The 17,944-nt window shown below is 41.5% G+C and overlaps 1 protein-coding gene across 2 annotated transcripts in view; it reads right to left on the reverse strand.

The window, feature by feature from the left end:
- Nucleotides 1-17,944, reverse strand: part of Khc-73 (Kinesin heavy chain 73) — a 118,268-nt gene that overhangs the window by 38,064 nt on the left and 62,260 nt on the right. For both annotated transcript variants that reach the window (XM_075867257.1, XM_037418397.2), the window contains exons 3-13: nt 11,469-11,484; nt 9,192-9,342; nt 7,616-7,796; nt 6,654-6,741; nt 5,906-6,040; nt 5,702-5,814; nt 4,186-4,297; nt 3,026-3,238; nt 1,915-2,019; nt 1,055-1,189; nt 745-881 (exon numbers count right to left, since the gene is read on the reverse strand). In XM_075867257.1, coding sequence (XP_075723372.1) covers nt 745-881; nt 1,055-1,189; nt 1,915-2,019; nt 3,026-3,238; nt 4,186-4,297; nt 5,702-5,814; nt 5,906-6,040; nt 6,654-6,741; nt 7,616-7,796; nt 9,192-9,342; nt 11,469-11,484 — 1,386 coding nt within the window. The remainder of the gene's footprint in view (nt 1-744; nt 882-1,054; nt 1,190-1,914; nt 2,020-3,025; nt 3,239-4,185; nt 4,298-5,701; nt 5,815-5,905; nt 6,041-6,653; nt 6,742-7,615; nt 7,797-9,191; nt 9,343-11,468; nt 11,485-17,944) is intronic.

Genomic DNA, 17,944 nt, shown 5'->3' on the forward strand with positions numbered 1-17,944 from the left:
ATTGAACACTAGGAATTCATCACAAGGAAGAACACGAGGAATGTGAAACATGATGTTCTTATGTAAGCGATGTCATTAAAATTTCAACAAAGCAGTACTAAAACTTGCTAGTATTGCACTACTGGCCTCAGAGAAGGACGTTCCACAGCAGGTACATTGACAGGTTGTTGGAATATGTAGAGAGTGCAAAAGTGTTTACTGGTTGATAAGAATATTGGATGTAATGCTCATTCAAGAAAAACAATGTCGACTTATTAATAACCTCATAGAATGTACATCGTCTCCCAAAGAACACTTTTGCTATTAGATGACCTGTACTAGAGATTTCTGGATTAATGTCGAACATTTAGAGTCCCATAATGCGCACTTAAAGCAAGGTGCAAAAGTATTTTAGCATTTAGACCCCATTCAAATGGAGTTGCTGCCATACCATTGCAGCATGTGGCTGAGAGGTTCTTGTAGGAACCCTAATAAAGTCAATGTAAAACTAAATTTGTTTAATTTAAAAAAAATGAAAGTCGTCAGATGTTTTCATAAAGAATGAAAACCGCAAGAATTCACATTTTTGAGACAGCAGGCTAATAAACATTTACAAAAAACAGATCAACTGGAAAGCTTAATCTCTTCCACATATAAGCTCGTGCACTGAACATGATAATCACTAGAAGTGCCTGCTTGCGCCGACGCACAGAATTATGAAAGATTCAACGAGAGGACAAAAACAAAGGCAGACTCTTCTCCCACCTTGCGCCTTCAAGTGGCGTTATGTACAGTTCAGGACCCTCGATAGTGATGATGCAGTGCTCGGGCATGATTCCGAGTCCGCTGAGTTGAATGTCCTGCTCGGAAGGCGCGTCGGGACGTCCCACCAGTGTCCTTTCCTACAGTGAACAATGCAAAGGCCGTTGTACGAGAATAATACAGGTCATGGACATGTGAGCTAGTGGGTGTATTGTCAAAACTACCAAAGCAACCAGTGTGTTTTGTTACATCATGCTCAACTTCAGCGCCATAAAGAGCAAGAGACTACGAAAATATGCAGAACAAGGCTGACCTTCATATAGTAGACAAGCAGTTCGTTGAGCGAAGGGTCGGCGTTCAGGTTGACCATGTAGTACTTGTCGTTTTCGACCTTGATGCCCGACGCCTGGACTGAGATGCCCATCTTCTCAAGGGCTTGCTGCCTTTCCTGTGGAATTCAAACCAAAACCAATGCAAAAGGAACGGTGCATACATTCAGAAGAACCCACAAAAAAACAAGCCACGTCAAATGGTGCATTACATCATTTAGATGATATAACAGAGAGGTGAACGTTATAAAGCAAAATGCCATACTTGGGTGGTACTGAGAGACCTAAACGCATAATAGATGCCCGGCTAAGCACAGTCGTAAGGACGCGTGCTAGCAGGCAGGTTGCTAGGGAGCAGTGAAAACATGAGGAGTGCGAGGGCAAGTCTAGCTTTTGGCACAATGAAATGCAATTCAGTTGCAGTACATAAGACTTTTTACGAGTGTATGTGATGAAAATAATGCAAAAATATGACTTCTTCACAGGTTGCTGTTGTTGTTGCTGTAAAAAACGTCACACAAATAATTTGACATGCATAATGTTTAGCAGAGTTAAACCCAGCCTTTACATATTAGTGATGTTAAACAAAACTTACAGGTAGCATTTTTAGATGGAAGTGTTGGCCATAGAAGTGCCGACTAACATAGCTATTTGGAACACGTTTTTTACACTTTCTCAGTATGTCCATGATGAAATTTTTCTCACAAATCGCAGTTTTGAAGCGCATCTCTGGTTGCAAACTACTACACTGCGAGCACGGCAGTCGACGCACAGTCACGCTCCATGCATCTGTTGGGCTTGCGAAAGGACAACTACATCATTGAGGCTGAAACCACTTGTTTACCTGATGGATCTTTTCTGTCTTGCGCAGCTTCTCTTCCCAGGTCTGCGAGATCTCTTGCATCAGGGTTTCTGACTCTCGTAGACGTTCACTCAGACCTTCTGGCGTCTGTATGGACGACGTACAAAATCAAAAGAATAAGTTTCTACGAACATAATAAAAACATAAGTGATGTTTTTATTGAAAGACACCGGTACAAATGCAAGTGGCGCAACTAATGTGATAATTCTGTGCTTTTTAAACACACTTCTCTGTCTATCTTTTGAGATGAAAGTGCTCTGACGGAAGCAGCATCTTGGTTTTATAGTAGGATACATTCTCCACCATAAGGAAACCAATGAAGAAATGCAACACACAAGAACCTCAATACACAACATTTCCTGTTATACAACAACTCAGCATTGCAAACTGCGCTTTTAATGGTATCGGTAGTACTAATTATGTGAAGACGCCACTGTACAGAATGTTTTGCATATTGTGACGAAAACAGAAAAAAAAGAAGAAAATAGAAAGAAAAAAAGTGATAGACTGCAAGCAAAAGTAAACAAGCAGTGTTTAACAAGGAGCCTTTCCTAATGAATCATCAGAAAGCCTTATTATACACCAAGTCAAATGCAGTTGCGATTGCTTTTCTTTGCCACTTTGTTTTTAGATTCAAACATAATTACAATATCAACACCAGATATAACTGCTTCATTATAACTCGCTCATTATAAGCCTAACAGCTTGTCTGAAGAAACATTTCAAGAAAAAAATCACAGCATATCCACAGAGTGAATGATGATGAGTGGGGCGAAGCTTCGAAGGGTTTTATCGACAAACCGTGAATCGTCTGCCTGTACGTCAGTCTGCTGTCCATCTCTCTACACGTCCGTCTGTCTATATGTATGTCCTTGCGTTCGTCTGTACGTCCACTTAGAGAACACTCCAAGCACTGCCATCTCACATATTTTCATCATATATTCATCATACACAAGTACCGCCATCCAGCGGACATTCCAAGGACTAAAATGAGAGGTGGCTACTACATACAGCAGATGCACGACCCATGCCTTAAGGAGCTTTGCTCCTAGAAGATTAACATGATAAAAGAGAAGTGAGGACATAGACGAACCGTGGCATGCTTGAGCTGATCCCTGAGCATCTCCACTTCCTCTCGGAGCTCACGAATGATGCGGGCGTTGGGGTCTTCGTTGACTACGGCGTGGTTGATGATGCGCTTGGCTCGGTCCGCATACCTCAGGGTTGACAGGGTCTCCTCATAGTTGTCTGCTGCTGGGCTGATGGCAGCCACCATCACAGTGCGACTGTTGCCTCCCAGGTTGTCCTGGACGTAAAAAAAAGTATGCAACACGATTTACATAGTGCTAAGTACAAGGGCTATGAAAAGAAGTGCGAATAGCACAGCCTGCTGTTCTCATTGTATTCTGACCTCGGTGGAAATAAAAAGACGCTAGGGCGCTGCTTGATTACCTCATTGATCTAGTGGCTTTTTATTACCGCACTCGCTACAGTCGCATCGAAAGAATTGGTGAACAGCAGAGCACGCAGTTGCTGCACTGTTCCGAGTTTTTTTACATCACGATAGTACACAACTGTGGAAAGCTGTATTTGACACAATGGCTGTAGATAAAGCTTGCACGAGCATAGCAGTTGTGATGACGAAAATATGGACAAATTGGTCTCATTTGAACATATGCATAAATACCTTTTTTAAACTTTGTTTTAGACAGTGCACATTTTTTATAAAATCTGATGACAGACAGTTTACTGTTGTTTTCAAATGCGAACTGTACATCAAGGCGAAAATACTTGGCCACAACAAAAGTGACAATGCAATGACTAATTAACAAAAGATCATTATTACCCTTTTTAATTATTGAGTTTAGGGTGGTTACTTATATTCGAAACTTAGAGTCCATAGCAATTTATGGATTACCCATTTTCTATAAATTGCAGAAGTTGCCCAGAAATCGAGATGCTTATCGTCAAAATTCAATGACAACACTGAAACTGATTGTATCTGACACACAGAAAACGTGGCCACTATGTTACGTCAGGCCGGAACTTCCCACGACAAGCAAATCAATGTTAGTAGTCCTTGTGGGCATAAGTTGAACAAATAACAAGATGGATGCTTTCCAACTTATGCTTATTGCTCTCTTATGCAACACTTTCTTTGCGTAGGCGACGATACGTTAGCACAAAATAAAAAGCATTTTATAAGTTATCCTATGCACTTTCATCATCAAAACCAAGAGGTGAGCATATTACCTTCAGAAGCCACGTGAGAACAGAGTCCCGATATGGTACAAAGGAATCTTTTGCTTTCCCCGAGGACTGGTCAGCTAACTTGGAAATGACTAACCCCAACGTTGTGAGGGACCTAAAAAAATAATGAAAAATTGCACACTGAAGTTGAGCAGTGTATTCGATATCCCAACACCTACAGTACTTAACTAGTTGGTGCTCATGTTAGGTTCTGTGTTAGGTTTCATGGACAGCGACAATACAAAACGTAAAAACCACATGGTGCGCCGACATCGCAACAAACAGCTATAACACACGAGTCTAGGTGGTTATAAAGAGTTGGAGTAACATGACAAACAACAAAATGAACCTGCCTGACCTGAACTAAAGCACACGCCATAAAAAAATGCTGACAAGCTGGGCTTTGTCCCTCTTACTTAAGTTAAGGTTGTGTTCCGTAAACTAAATTTTTCAAGTTAAAATTATGCTGAAAGCAATAAAAGCAATAAAGGATCAGGAAAACATAATTTATATCAAGCAGTAGAATATTAATTCTAACCTTTATGAATGAGTTTAACCCCTCCCCCACATAAGTTGCACCTCATTTCACACTAAGGAGAAAAAAAAAACTGACAATCACTTATAAGCAGCACGGAGCAGCAAGGAAATCCATACTAATTCCACAAAAGCTAATTTCCAATTTCACTTTCCTAATGCTTCCGCCATCTTACAAGATACCGCAGATCCAATCTGCAAAACTTTCAGGGTCTTTTAGGCATCAGCTTAAGATAACTCAAAAACAAAAGTCTTCTTTTTCCTCTCAGCCAATGTACTGATGCTGCCTCACCACCCTTCGAAAGTTTTCTGCGCTTTATGTGGCTTCACAGTACCTCCAACATTGGAGGTATCTCACCTGGTTTCGCATAGCCTTCATGACCGAAACCCCTTTGGCCAAGCTTTGATGCGAAGTGAAGACGTCATCGTGCAACCCAATGTCACATGACGTCACTGGGGCGTCATGACGACTTCATAAATTTTGGGCATCTGTGACATCATTGCGACCTCATCTCGTGATGACGCATTTTCCCCATCACTTGTCCCCGCAACTCGGGACTTGAAAAGCCGCTGACGTGGGACGCCAACGGTAAAGCTTCGCATTTTAGGGGGCATTCAAGGCATTCAGTATCCATGCACATCGAGTTGTCGAATGTTTCACCCTCGCACTGCCCATTGCTAGCCTCCTGGTTAGCTCAATCGGCCGAGCGACCACCCAAAAACAGCTTACTTCTGTGTTAAATCTGTGGACCAGGATGAATTTTTGCGTTGGCCTACTAAGAAGCTTTTTTTCTGAGGAGTCCATCTGTATTTCCTTGTCGGCTTTTTTTGCTACAAGCAAGTGGTTGTCAATTTTCATCTCTCGTCCCTTCCACCACCACGCGGGATTCTGCAGAACTGACTTGCAGTAAGGTGAGTGAAAAAAAAAAAAAAAAAAGCATGCCGGTGCACAGTACCAATGTTAAAATTTGTACACCCTACTCACTTGTTGATATTGGAACCTTCTTTTAGACGATCGCCAATGGCACCAGTCTTGACTGCCCGTTCGCTGCCAGCCAAATCTACAAGACTCATTTTGGACACTTTCTCACCGGTGACCTGAAACGGTGTGCGGAGAATTCAGACAACTGCATGTAATTAAGGTCTGTGGCTTTGATAGTAATTAACACAAAAAAGACAGAATCCTTACCCCAGAGGCATTGTCTCTAATTAAACAGGTCAGAGTGATATTGAATACTGCGTGAGAGCGACTGGATTCGCTGTTCATGTTAGTTGCTGCGACTGTCCGAGACTTGTTGCCTTCCGTCATTAGGTTATTAATTTCCTGAAAGTCAAGAAACAGAGTCAAGTGTTTGCAAACTCGAACTACGACAAACACAGAAAATCGCAGCACACTTTCGTAGTGTGCCGTATCAGAACACAGGACTTACAGCAGAGCTTTGCTTACAACCAGCACTTAATTTTGGAAATTTTAAGTACCCCGTCCAAATTGACATAGGAGCCTAATTTCAACATCAACATAAATCTAATAAATTGCTGTTTATAATTAAATTATAGTAAAAGTTCCCCTTTTCTTCCCGGTATCAGTCTGTATACTTGTAATGAGTACATATATATAACAAAGGCATATTGTTGTCTGGGATGTGCCTTATAACATCATCATCATCTTAATTAAAATTACACTTCAACTCAGCAAATAGCATGGTACAAGGAGAAGAAACAAATCAAATAAAAAATTATCAAACGAGACTTGATACTGATACAGGCAGAATATTAAAATCTCACAAAGCAGAACACAGAAAACAATATACTACGGCATAATGAGATTCAACTATATCTTATGTTTGTTTAATAATACCCGATATAGCTGGCATATGTTTAGATGTAATACAAAAAGAACTGCGTTGATCTTTTAGCAGGACTGTCGAGACACTCACCTCATAGGAGGATACGGCTAATGTTGAAAGACCATCAACATACGGGCCAAGAATATTGTGTTCTCGAACTTTTAGATGCTGTTTCCCTCTGAAACAAGAGGCACACAAACAAGATCTATCATTTCTTGGAAATTAACAAACGCGTTTTTAGTGTGCGATAAACTAAAAAAATGATAGAATTGATTGTCTTATGAGACTCCTTCCTTGCATGGCTGTCGATTATTTTTGTCGGCAGGAACAGTTGAAAAGGATCTCGCCAAGTCAGAATTTTTTTCAGGCAAAAGTGTACTTATCAAGGTAATTATCAGCATAATACTAATTTCACACTCATACAGCATTCTTATGAGAGCTACATATGAGATCAGTTGGCATTGTTGAAACAATGGTGCAACACGAAACCTAAGTTTGATCCAAGAAACCCTTGAATTAAAGGAAGTGCTGAAAAATTGCCATCAGCAGCCAATTTTTACGTCTACTGCTGGCTGGCCTTAAGGTGTAGAGAAACTCTATGAATTCGACCAAGTTAATGCTTGCTAAACGTCAGACAGAATGATTACCTTTTTAAGCAAACTTGTGCTAATCACAAAACAACAAAGAGTGTTTTTACTGTTCATTTTCACAGTCTACAGTAGCACAAAAAAGCTCTTAATAAAATGAATCATCTGTATCTTTTAGGTCATAATAGACGAAAACAAACACACCTCTCTCGAGTGCACCTCCTTACATCTGCCTGTCAATGGCTTCTGTGCTAAACACTCTAACATACACTTTTCCATTTGTGATTTTTTAAACTGCAGTTTACGCAGATTCAATAAACGATCTCTTCAACCTCATTCCGGTTGCTGTCTGCAGATTTTGGGAGCTGTTCAGAGGTTTTAAACTCTTACGGTGTCTATTGATGAGCAGGTTTCTTTACATATAGCCATCAGCTCTGAAAAAATCGGCCCAATATCAACACTCACCCCCTGGGGTCTAATAGGTCGTGGACGCGCTCGTTATAGATTTCCATGTAGGACACCTCCACCTTGTAGCTGATGTTAGGATCCGCGCAGCAGGCTATGCGCTCGAATAGCGAGTCGCATAGCCGCGGTATCACCCCCTTGTTGTCCGCAGTCCCCATCATGGTGTAACTCTTGCCAGAACCTGGAAAGAATGACATCAGCAAAATGTAGTAAGATTCTGGCTAAATAACAATGCAGCAAAAAAATTCACAGTCCCTTTACCTAATGCTCATGAAAGCACAAGCAAAAGTGTATGCTCTCATGTTTTATTCACTGCTCATGCACAATTAAGTGCCCTTTATTTACTTTTGAATCAAGCCAACATTCCATTTACTATTAATTCACATTGATTTACCTTTCGTTATCATCAATCCACATGGCATTTACATTTGATTCACCTTATGCACTTAATGACCGCTTCTACTCACTTGGAATACATTTGCTATTATTAAGTTTATTTCACATTTTATTTGGCTTTAATTAACTTTATTTCTTAACCCCTAAATGCAGCGGTGAGCCACACCTAACTCTTTTTCACCATTTGTGTTCACAACACCTGACACCGGCTTTTTTCTTGTGGGCATGTAAACTTCTAAACAGCAATAAATTTTTAGTGATAGCTGATTATGATTTTGGCAATGCCACCAACTGAGCTAGATTGAATAAGACTAAATATTAGTTAGATTTCAAACCACTAAATGATGTTTTTCACTGTACTACAAAACCATATTCACATTTTAATTAGAGTCAGAATGTTCATTCCACTGCTCTCTATGATACATTGTGTTTTAAGGCACAAGTGAAGCATTAGGAGAACATAAGCGTTTCTTTTAAAGCGAAAGCTGTTATGAGATCTCAACTCGGGTCACGCCCAATTGTCCGCCGCCGCCACAGGTGTCCGTAACCACATCGCCCGAAATTAGAAAAAAAAAAAACTTAGCACCAATGACACAGTGAGGCTCGAACACAGGTCTGCAGGTGCCAGCCCAGTATTCTACCACTGCGTTACGCCGGTGCTTGTAACCTTTATCAAACTTGGCAGGCTTGATGCCAGGAAAGCAATTGCGTGAATGCGACTCATAAAGCATTTTAAAACAGCGAAAGAACAACCAGTCGTCGCACAATACGAAAAACGCAACGAGTAGGCCGTCCAATGCTCCAACCAATCACAAAAGCTTGTCCTTGTTCCCCTATTAACTGGGGCGCATACCCACTTCAGTATCCAAATAAAATTATTAATAATGACCAAGTGGGTATTAGGCAAGTGTGCTTGCTGTAGTTACTCAATGAGTGTTTCGAAAAAGCTCTGAAGGCTGTTCTTCTAGCTTTCGTTGTGACTGTGCTGTGCCTTCCGCGCAGGCCTGGCGTTTTTTGTTTTGTATACTGACGATTTATTGGCAAGTGTGAATGATGGCAAGTTTGTGCACAGGTACAAAAAGGGCAGACACCAGAACAATGCAAGTACCGTGTAAAAGCTGAGCTTCCGTGGAATAAAGCTTGTACTGCACCCAAAATAAAAAAAAACTCAATGACCCACCTGTCTGCCCGTAGGCAAATATGCAGGCGTTGTACCCTTGGAAGGCATTGTCCAGGATGTCCGTCCCTAGGCAGGAGTAGACCTGTTCCTGGCTGGCAAAGTGCCCGTCCGATTCGTTGAATGACCAGAAGCAGTGGTCGAAGGCAAACGTCTGCAGTGCAGAGGCAATGCACCCAAACGTAAGCGATGGCCACAACTTTATGAAACAGACTGTCATGTTGCAGACAGTAAAAATCACTTTACGGTGCTCACGAACTAAAGACCTAGCCTTGGCAAAGTTTTGAGTGGCAGTTAGTATTGTTCTATTAAGTGCTCTATTGCCACTGTACATACCAGTGAGTAAAGTGCCTTTTTACTTTTTGGAGCATGCTTCTGAGTAAGAAAAGGACTGCTTTGGAGCAGCCATAGGTGTTTTTGGAGCAGAAAAAAAAAATGCTAGTTTAGAATAGCCATTGGTGTTTTAGAAGCAGATGTTAAATTCGCCATACATTAATTGGAGTTCAGAGCATTGTTGAGGCATCTTGTAAATACTAACATATTTTTATCGAATATATTTAACTTATAGCAATCAATGTAAATTCGATGTTGTAAACAGTGGCAGATTGTCAAAAATGTGCTGTGAAATGAGCTACAGTTTAATATAATACTAGAGTTTGTGGCAGAAATCGAATCAAATAGAACCAAAAAAGCTGAGTGCCACAATTTGATTGATTGATTGATTGATTGATTGATTGATTGATATGTGGGGTTTAACGTCCCAAAACCAAGTGCCACAATTCAGAAGTAACCCCAGTCCCATACAAGTGTTGCCAAATAAACAGTATATAATTGGTATGACATTAAAGCAATCCTCCTCATTTTCACATTTCACCACATTAGCCTGCATGTCTAGCTGTGAAAAAAAAATAAAAATAGTGAAATGAGCTGTATGCTTAATATGGCAATTCTCGTTGCGCAAATGAGATCAGAGCTCATAATGCTGCACACTAGTAGCACACTGGGATGACACCTAGTACACAGATTACTTTCAGTTTCTTAAAACTTATGAGTCAGTCAAACAGTAAAAGTTTGTCATTCTCATTCTCTCAGTGTCCTTTGGAGCAGTTACCAGGTTTGGAACAGTTACCAACAAATATTACTGTTTGGAGCTGCAATTCTCTTTTGGAGCAATTGTAACATCACTCCCACCACTGACATACATTGATCTTTGAAATGTTACTGACCCGAAGTTTCGAAGCTGGCTTTAGTGTGCCATACGAATCTCCTGTATACAGAGACAGCTCTGCAGAAGTTTGAAGCTCACTAAACGTTGATAAGATAATTTATTTTGACATTAAAACCCATTTTCGCAAGGTGCAGCTACTGACATTGACACTGACGTGACGTCGGGCTACAATTTAAATTCTGGTGACCTCACGCATCTGCATGGCTAGTTGCAATAACGTCAGATACCAAAACATTCAAAATGGCCGTTTTCGCATCACTAAAACTATTCAAAATGACCGTTTGTACACCACCAACGGAGATGAAAATGGAGTGGCGTCCATGAACACGTTGCACTTTACATGAGCACGTGACGAAAGCTTACACCGTGTTGTGCCTCCAGGGTACATTAGTTGTCTTGTCAGTACCAATTTAAATATCACTACTAACATTTCACAAACCTGAAAGCCTTTGCTTAAAGGCACCATTGAATGTTGTGTGGATGTCGAGAAAAGAAGGTCCACTCACGTAACAATTTCTCTCTGAGGTAAAGCAAACAGCAAGTAGGTCATGATCATTTTCAAACCACATAACATTGAAAGGGGAGACGATGGTAAATCTTTCAAAACATTCACTTTACTCAGATCTACTTGACTTCACTAGTCCTAGCAAACATAAACCAGTTGTTCCAGCTAACATGTAGCCGAATTTCTTTTTAAATTGTGGCCCTACATGTAGATGAGACCGTTTGTAAGTTGTTGGCAGGTGCCTGAACAAGCATCAAGCACTGTTTACATTCAAGTTCATAACATGATTAGAAGCAATTGCTTCAGTAGCTCTTTAATGATAACTTTCATACCTAGTCATAATGAAAACAAGGTTTGTAGATCAGGCCAGGAAATGTCAGCCACAGTAGTTAGAAATGCGCTACTGCTCGCACCGCTCTTTCACAAATGCTTGACGAACACTTGCAAAGCTTTTAATAAGGAGTAGTTGTGGCTGTGTACAAAATATGCAGAAAAGCAGGCACTGTAAGCATGACAACTGGAAATTGACAGGTGAAGTGTAGCTCACCTTCGGGTGTTTCCGTCTAGGCCAGCGGTGTTTGGCAATCGAAGCAGACAGACGGAATAGATACATAAGGAAAAAAAAAAAACACCTCAGGTTAGCAGTGATGTTAAGAGGTCTCAATAAGGCATGCACACTAACAGTTCACATGCTTGTGAAGCTGGATTCCCACAAGACCTTGACATGAGTGCAAGCAAATAAGTCATACATATTCCATATATTCCATACATACATATTCCATACATATTCCATAGATATTCCATAAATTTTCCATACATATGAAGTGGTACAATGCAAGGATTCCTTTCGATAAAATATACTCATAACATAAGGCCTGTTCATCATCGCCCTCTGATATGCTCGGACTGTGGAACATGTGGAAAGGCAAAGCATTGTAGTAGAATGGTTCGATTATCTTGGAAATGATTAGTTTATCATCATCATCATCATCATCATCATCATCAGCCTGACTACGTCCACTGCAGGACAAAGGCCTCTCCCATGTTCCGCCAGTTAACCCGGTCCTGTGCTTGCTGCTGCCAATTTATACCCGCAAACTTCTTAATCTCATCTGCCCACCTAACCTTCTGTCTCCCCCTAACCCGCTTCCCTTCTGTGGGAATCCAGTTAGTTACCCTTAATGACCAGCGGTTATCCTGTCTACGTGCTACATGCCCGGCCCATGTCCATTTGCTCTTCTTTATTTCAGCTATGATATCCTTAACCCCCGTTTGTTCTCTAATCCACTCTGCTCTCTTCTTGTCTCCTAAAGTTACACCTACCATTTTTCTTTCCATTGCTCGCTGCGTCGTCCTGAATTTAAGCTGAACCCTCTTTGTAAGTCTCCAGGTTTCTGCTCCGTAGCTAAGTACCGGCAAGATACAGCTGTTATATACCTTCCTCTTGAGGGATAGTGGCAATCTACCTGTCATAATTTGTGAGTGCTTGCCGAATGTGCTCCACCCCATTCTTATTCTTTTAGTTACTTCAATCTCGTGGTTCGGCTCTGCGGTTATTACCTGCCCTAAGTAGACATAGTCTTTTAAAACTTCAAGTGCACTACTACCTATCTCGAAGCGCTGCTCCTTTCCGAGGTTGTTGTACATTACTTTCGTTTTCTGCAGATTAATTTTAAGACCTTTTTTTCTGCTCTCCTTGTCTAACTCCGTAATCATGAGTTGCAGTTCGTCCCCTGAGTTACTCAGCAATGCAATGTCATCGGCGAAGCGCAGGTTACTAAGGTACTCTCCATTAACTCTTATCCCTAACTGTTCCCATTCTAGGCTTCTGAAAACCTCCTGTAAGCACGCGGTAAATAGTATTGGGGAGATTGTGTCCCCCTGCCTTACACCCTTCTTGATTGGTATTCTGTTGCTTTCTTTATGAAGCACTACGGTAGCAGTTGATCCCCTGTAGATTTCTTCCAGGATGTTTATATATACTTCATCGACGCCCTGATTCCGCAGTGTCTGCATGACGGATGATATTTCTACTGAATCAAACGCCTTCTCGTAATCTATGAAGGCTATGTATAGTGGTTGGTTATACTCTGAGCATTTCTCTATTACCTGATTGATAGTATCAATGTGGTCGATTGTTGAGTAGCCTGTTCGAAATCCTGCTTGTCCCTTTGGTTGACTGAATTCTAATGTTTTCTTTACTCTGTTAGCAATTACCTTTGTAAATAGCTTGTATACTACAGAGAGCAAGCTGATTGGCCTGTAATTCTTCAAGTCCTTGTCATCTCCTTTCTTATGTATTAAGATGATGTTAGCGTTCTTCCAAGACTCTGGTACTCTTCCCGTCAGGAGACACCTCGTAAACAGGGTGGCTAGTTTTTCTAACACAATCTGTCCTCCATCTTTCAGCAGATCTGATGTTGCCTGAGCTAGTTTTTCTAACACAATCTGTCCTCCATCTTTCAGCAGATCTGATGTTGCCTGATCCTCACCAGCAGCTTTGCCTCTTTGCATGTTCTCCAAAGCTTTTCTGACTTCTTCTATCATTACTGGTGGGGTGTCATCTGGGTTACTGCTAGTTCTTGTAGTATTAAGGTCGTGGTTGTCTCGGCTACTGTACAGATCTCTGTAAAACTCCTCCGCTATTTTAACTATCCTATCCATATTGGTAATTATTTTGCCCTCTTTGTTCCTTAGTGCATACAACCGACTTTTGCCTATCCCAAGTTTGCTCTTCACTGCTTTGACGCTTCCTCCGTTTTTCAGAGCATTTTCAATTCTCTCCAAGTTATACCTTCTTACATCGCATACCTTACGTCTATAAATCAACTTCGGAAGCTCTGCCAGTTCTATTTTGTCTGTAGTACTTGACACTTTCATGATTTGATGCTTCTTAATTAGCTTCTTCGTTTCCTGGGAAAGCTTGCCAGTGTCCTGTCTAACTACCCTGCCTCCAACTTCCACTGCACACTCCTTAATGATACTCGTCAGATTATCATTCATTGTATCTACGCTAAGATTGGTTTCCTCACTAAGAGCCGAGTACCTGTTCTGCAGCGACACTCTGAATTCCTGTACTTTCCCTCTCAGTGCTAGCTCATTGATTGGCTTCTTGCGTATCAGTTTCTGTCGTTCCTTCTTCAAGTCTAGGCGAATTCGAGACCGTACCATTCTATGGTCACTGCATCGTACCTTGCGAACCACTTCCACATCTTGCACGATGCCTGGGTGGGCACTCATTATAAAGTCTATTTCATTCTTATTTTCGCCATTAGGGCTCCTCCATGTCCACTTGCGGTTTTCTCGTGTTCTGTAGAAGGTATTCAAAATTCGTAAATTATTGCGTTCTGCGAATTCTACTAGTAGCTCTCCTCTGGCATTTCTAGTACCGATGCCGTAATATCCTACTGCCTGGTCTCCAGCCTGCTTCTTTCCTATCTTTGCATTAAAGTCGCCCATCACTATAGTATATTGTGTTTTTACCTTGCTCATTGTCGATTCCACGTCTTCATAGAAGCTTTCAACTGAAGCGTCATCATGGCTGGATGTAGGCGCGTAAGCCTGTACTACCTTCATTTTGTATCTTTTATTCAGTTTAATTACGATACCTACCACCCTTTCATTAATGCTATAGTATTCCTCTATGTTGCCAGCTATGTTTCTGTGAATTAGGAACCCCACTCCCAGTTCTCTTCTGTCTGCCAAGCCCCGATAGCAAAGGACGTGTCCATTCTGTAGCACCGTATAGGCCCTCATCTGTCCTCCTAACCTCACTGAGCCCTATTATATCCCATTTAACACCCTCTAGCTCCTCGAATAGTACAGCTAGACTTCCCTCACTAGATAAGGTTCTAGAGTTAAACGTTGCCAAGTTCAGGATCCAATGGCGGCCTGTCCGGATCCAGAGATTCTTAGCGCCCTCTGCTGCGTTGCAGATCTGACCGCCACCATGGTCAGTTGCTTCGCAGCTGCTGGGGACTGAGGGCCGTAAGTTATTTGACGTATGCATGTGGGAGGTAGTGGCCAGATACTGCACCAGAGTGGCCAATCCTTCTCTGGTGAGGGAGTGCGTTCCCGGCGGTGGTTACCGGTGAGGCCGCACCCCAGGCCTCTTAATGCAGTTCCATCAACACGCGGATTTTTTTTTTTAATCCGGTTGGGAACTGCGCGGCACCGGGATTTGAACCACGGACCTCTTGCATGCGAGGGGGATGCTCTAACCACTACGCCATCGCCGCACCTACGATACAGTTTGCGCTAGTGCAAACCTACGGGTTTGCACTAGCGCCCTCTTTAGGCGGTGAAAGTTGTGAATATTCATCACAGTGCTTGTGCATTTGGATACAGTAATAGAAACAATAACAGAGGAGTGTACCAGAGGGGCGAAGATCAGCACAATCATTGTTGCACTGTCCAAAAAGACTCTGGCTCTTTTCATGTTCGGAAGCATTTCTCCACTTGTGTGCCAGGGAGGCACCGATGGCCCCAATGCCACCACAGCTACTGAGGCTCTTCTTCCCTTTTGCACCATTAGGTCAGTGGAGAAATGCTACAGCAGCTGCAATTGCATGAGGTCCCAGCGTTTTCCAACAGGCTACACATACAGGGCTGGAAACGTCGTTAAGGCGAGCCTTACGCCAAACGACCTCCTGCTTCCCCTCTGCTGGCATCACAGTAAAACTTTAGTGGCAGAGCTATCCCATGCAAAGTTTCCTTTAAAAGGCCAACTGAAACCTTTCTCGTCTGCCTGCTAACAACTTGAGGCTAGATCTTCTTGAGAACTTATTTCAAAGCAGCACAATATAATACAGTGAAAGGTTGATGCTTCAATGAAGCTGCATCTATGTTTTGTGATTAAAATACTGCACTACAGTTACTGGGACAGAAGTTAGAGGGGGGAGGATAGACATAATGAAGTGGAAACACGTGATGCCTGTCCTTTCTTAACTTATTTTGTCCCAGCAACTGTAATGCAGTTTTTTGATCATGTTAAACCAACTAGCCCTACACTTCAGTTTGCTGATCTATGGTGTGATTGTTTGTAGATGCACTGATGCAGCCAGTATATGCAACTGGCTACATTGATTGGGTCCTATTGAGTAATTGCCTCTATTTCAGCTTTGTTGTACCCTGAACTATTTGTAGATATTTAAAAAGACACTAAAGTCAAGTAACAATATAGGTCAGAAAGAAAGCTCAATGTATGACGTTTAAAACGGCAATATCATCAACAGCAGTGCCCTACTTACCAAGAAATTGATGTAAATGCATGAGAACACATGCGCTAAGAGTAGGACATTTGCAAAATGATCCCATTGACGTCAGACTGACTGCCTGCAATTAATCAGCAGTAATCGAACCAGCTGCACTAAATAAAAATCCTTCCGTGCATCAAGAGATGTTATAAAATGCTACTTGTTCGTTTCTGTTTAAATAATGAAAAAAAGAACCGCCGGACATTACTATGGTGAAGGACGCCATGGTAACGAACGTGCAAAAGTTTTATTTTCACCTAGCTAAACTGGACAGGTCAAGCCATCTAGCGGGGCCCAGTTTAAGCGAGCCCGCCTGCCACCTCTAAGGCTGCGGTAGAAAATTGTTCAATGGCTGTTGTTACTGTCGTGGCTCCCACTACTTTCGTTCCACTGCTACTAGTGTTCGCATCCGCACAGTAAAAAAACGGTCAACGTTGTGCACGGCAAGAGTGACGTGAAGGATTCCACTAGAGGCGGGTAATTTGAAGTGAGCTAACGCGATACAGATCACTAAAACCAATTCTATTTCAAATTAAGCACTTCTTTGGCTTGGAAGTGGTACTACGAAGCTTCTGGACTGCTATTTCAGCAATCAACATCAACTTAATATTTGACTTTAGTGTCCCTATAATTGAAAGGTTGGCAGTCCTGTAATGTTGCATGGCTGCAGTCTTTACTAAACGTTATAATGCAATGCCCAGGTGAAACATTGACAAAAAATTTACATCATCTCTGAAGCACAATTCCAAATGTACCACAAGGAGCATTCTATAAACTAGAGTAGAAATAAATAAAGGTTGCATTCATGCCACCTCCATGCAGAAACACAACATTACAAGTTAGTCAAATAGACTCTGCTGTAAAAGAGTGAAGAAAATTTACTTGCACAAAGAAGTGGTGTAACACAATAAAGCTTGGAAAGGCTTCTACCCCTGTGTAGCTTTATATGAAAATTCCAATTGCCTACGATAGTTTATAGTTTGCAGTTAAAGTAGTCAAGAAATGATGACAAGATATTTACACTGCACAATGCCCAAATTTTTCAGTATGCTGCATTCTTTAATTTTCACATTTAATTACAGTGCAATCCACATTTTCATGTTGCACGCAAGTCAGTTTAAAAGGGACTTGAATTTCAGATGACTGCTGCCACTGCCGAGACAATATCATTCAGTGCGTCAGTATTCAAATATTCTGCTGAAAATGACAAAAGCGATGTTGCTAAGAACTTATCATGATTTTGCAATGATGTTGCAATGATTCTGTGTGAACCAAGTGAGCACTGCTCAAACGGATGACGTGTGGTGCTGCGGTATGCAAATGCGAAAGTCAGAATCAAGACAATCTCCACCATGTCAATCCAGCGTAAACAGCAAGCCGTTATATGAAGCACAATGGACATGTCAGAGTATGACTCGCACTTGAGTTCTTCCTTTCCCCTTCGCTTCGCTACTTCAAACAAGAACCTTTCTAGAAAACTTGACAAAACAAAATGTCAGTCTTTATTTATGTGAAAATTTGTCCCGGCATTGTTTTCATGCACCTTCTACTACGTGTGCACTAAACATGTTACACTGTTGTTGTGTTTTTACAGTGTACTGAAGATTATCAATGATGCACTACAACTTCTTGGTTTCGTTTCTGTTTTGACAATCACTCCTACATTGAAGATTTCAACCCAGCTATCATATTTTCAAGAGCTATGAACTTGGAATAAACGGAAATGACAACTCTAAACAAAACATGATGACCACAAACTGAACACGAC

Source organism: Rhipicephalus microplus, chromosome 6 (assembly GCF_043290135.1).
Source record: "Rhipicephalus microplus isolate Deutch F79 chromosome 6, USDA_Rmic, whole genome shotgun sequence".
In the NCBI taxonomy this organism is placed as follows: Eukaryota; Metazoa; Arthropoda; class Arachnida; order Ixodida; family Ixodidae; genus Rhipicephalus; species Rhipicephalus microplus.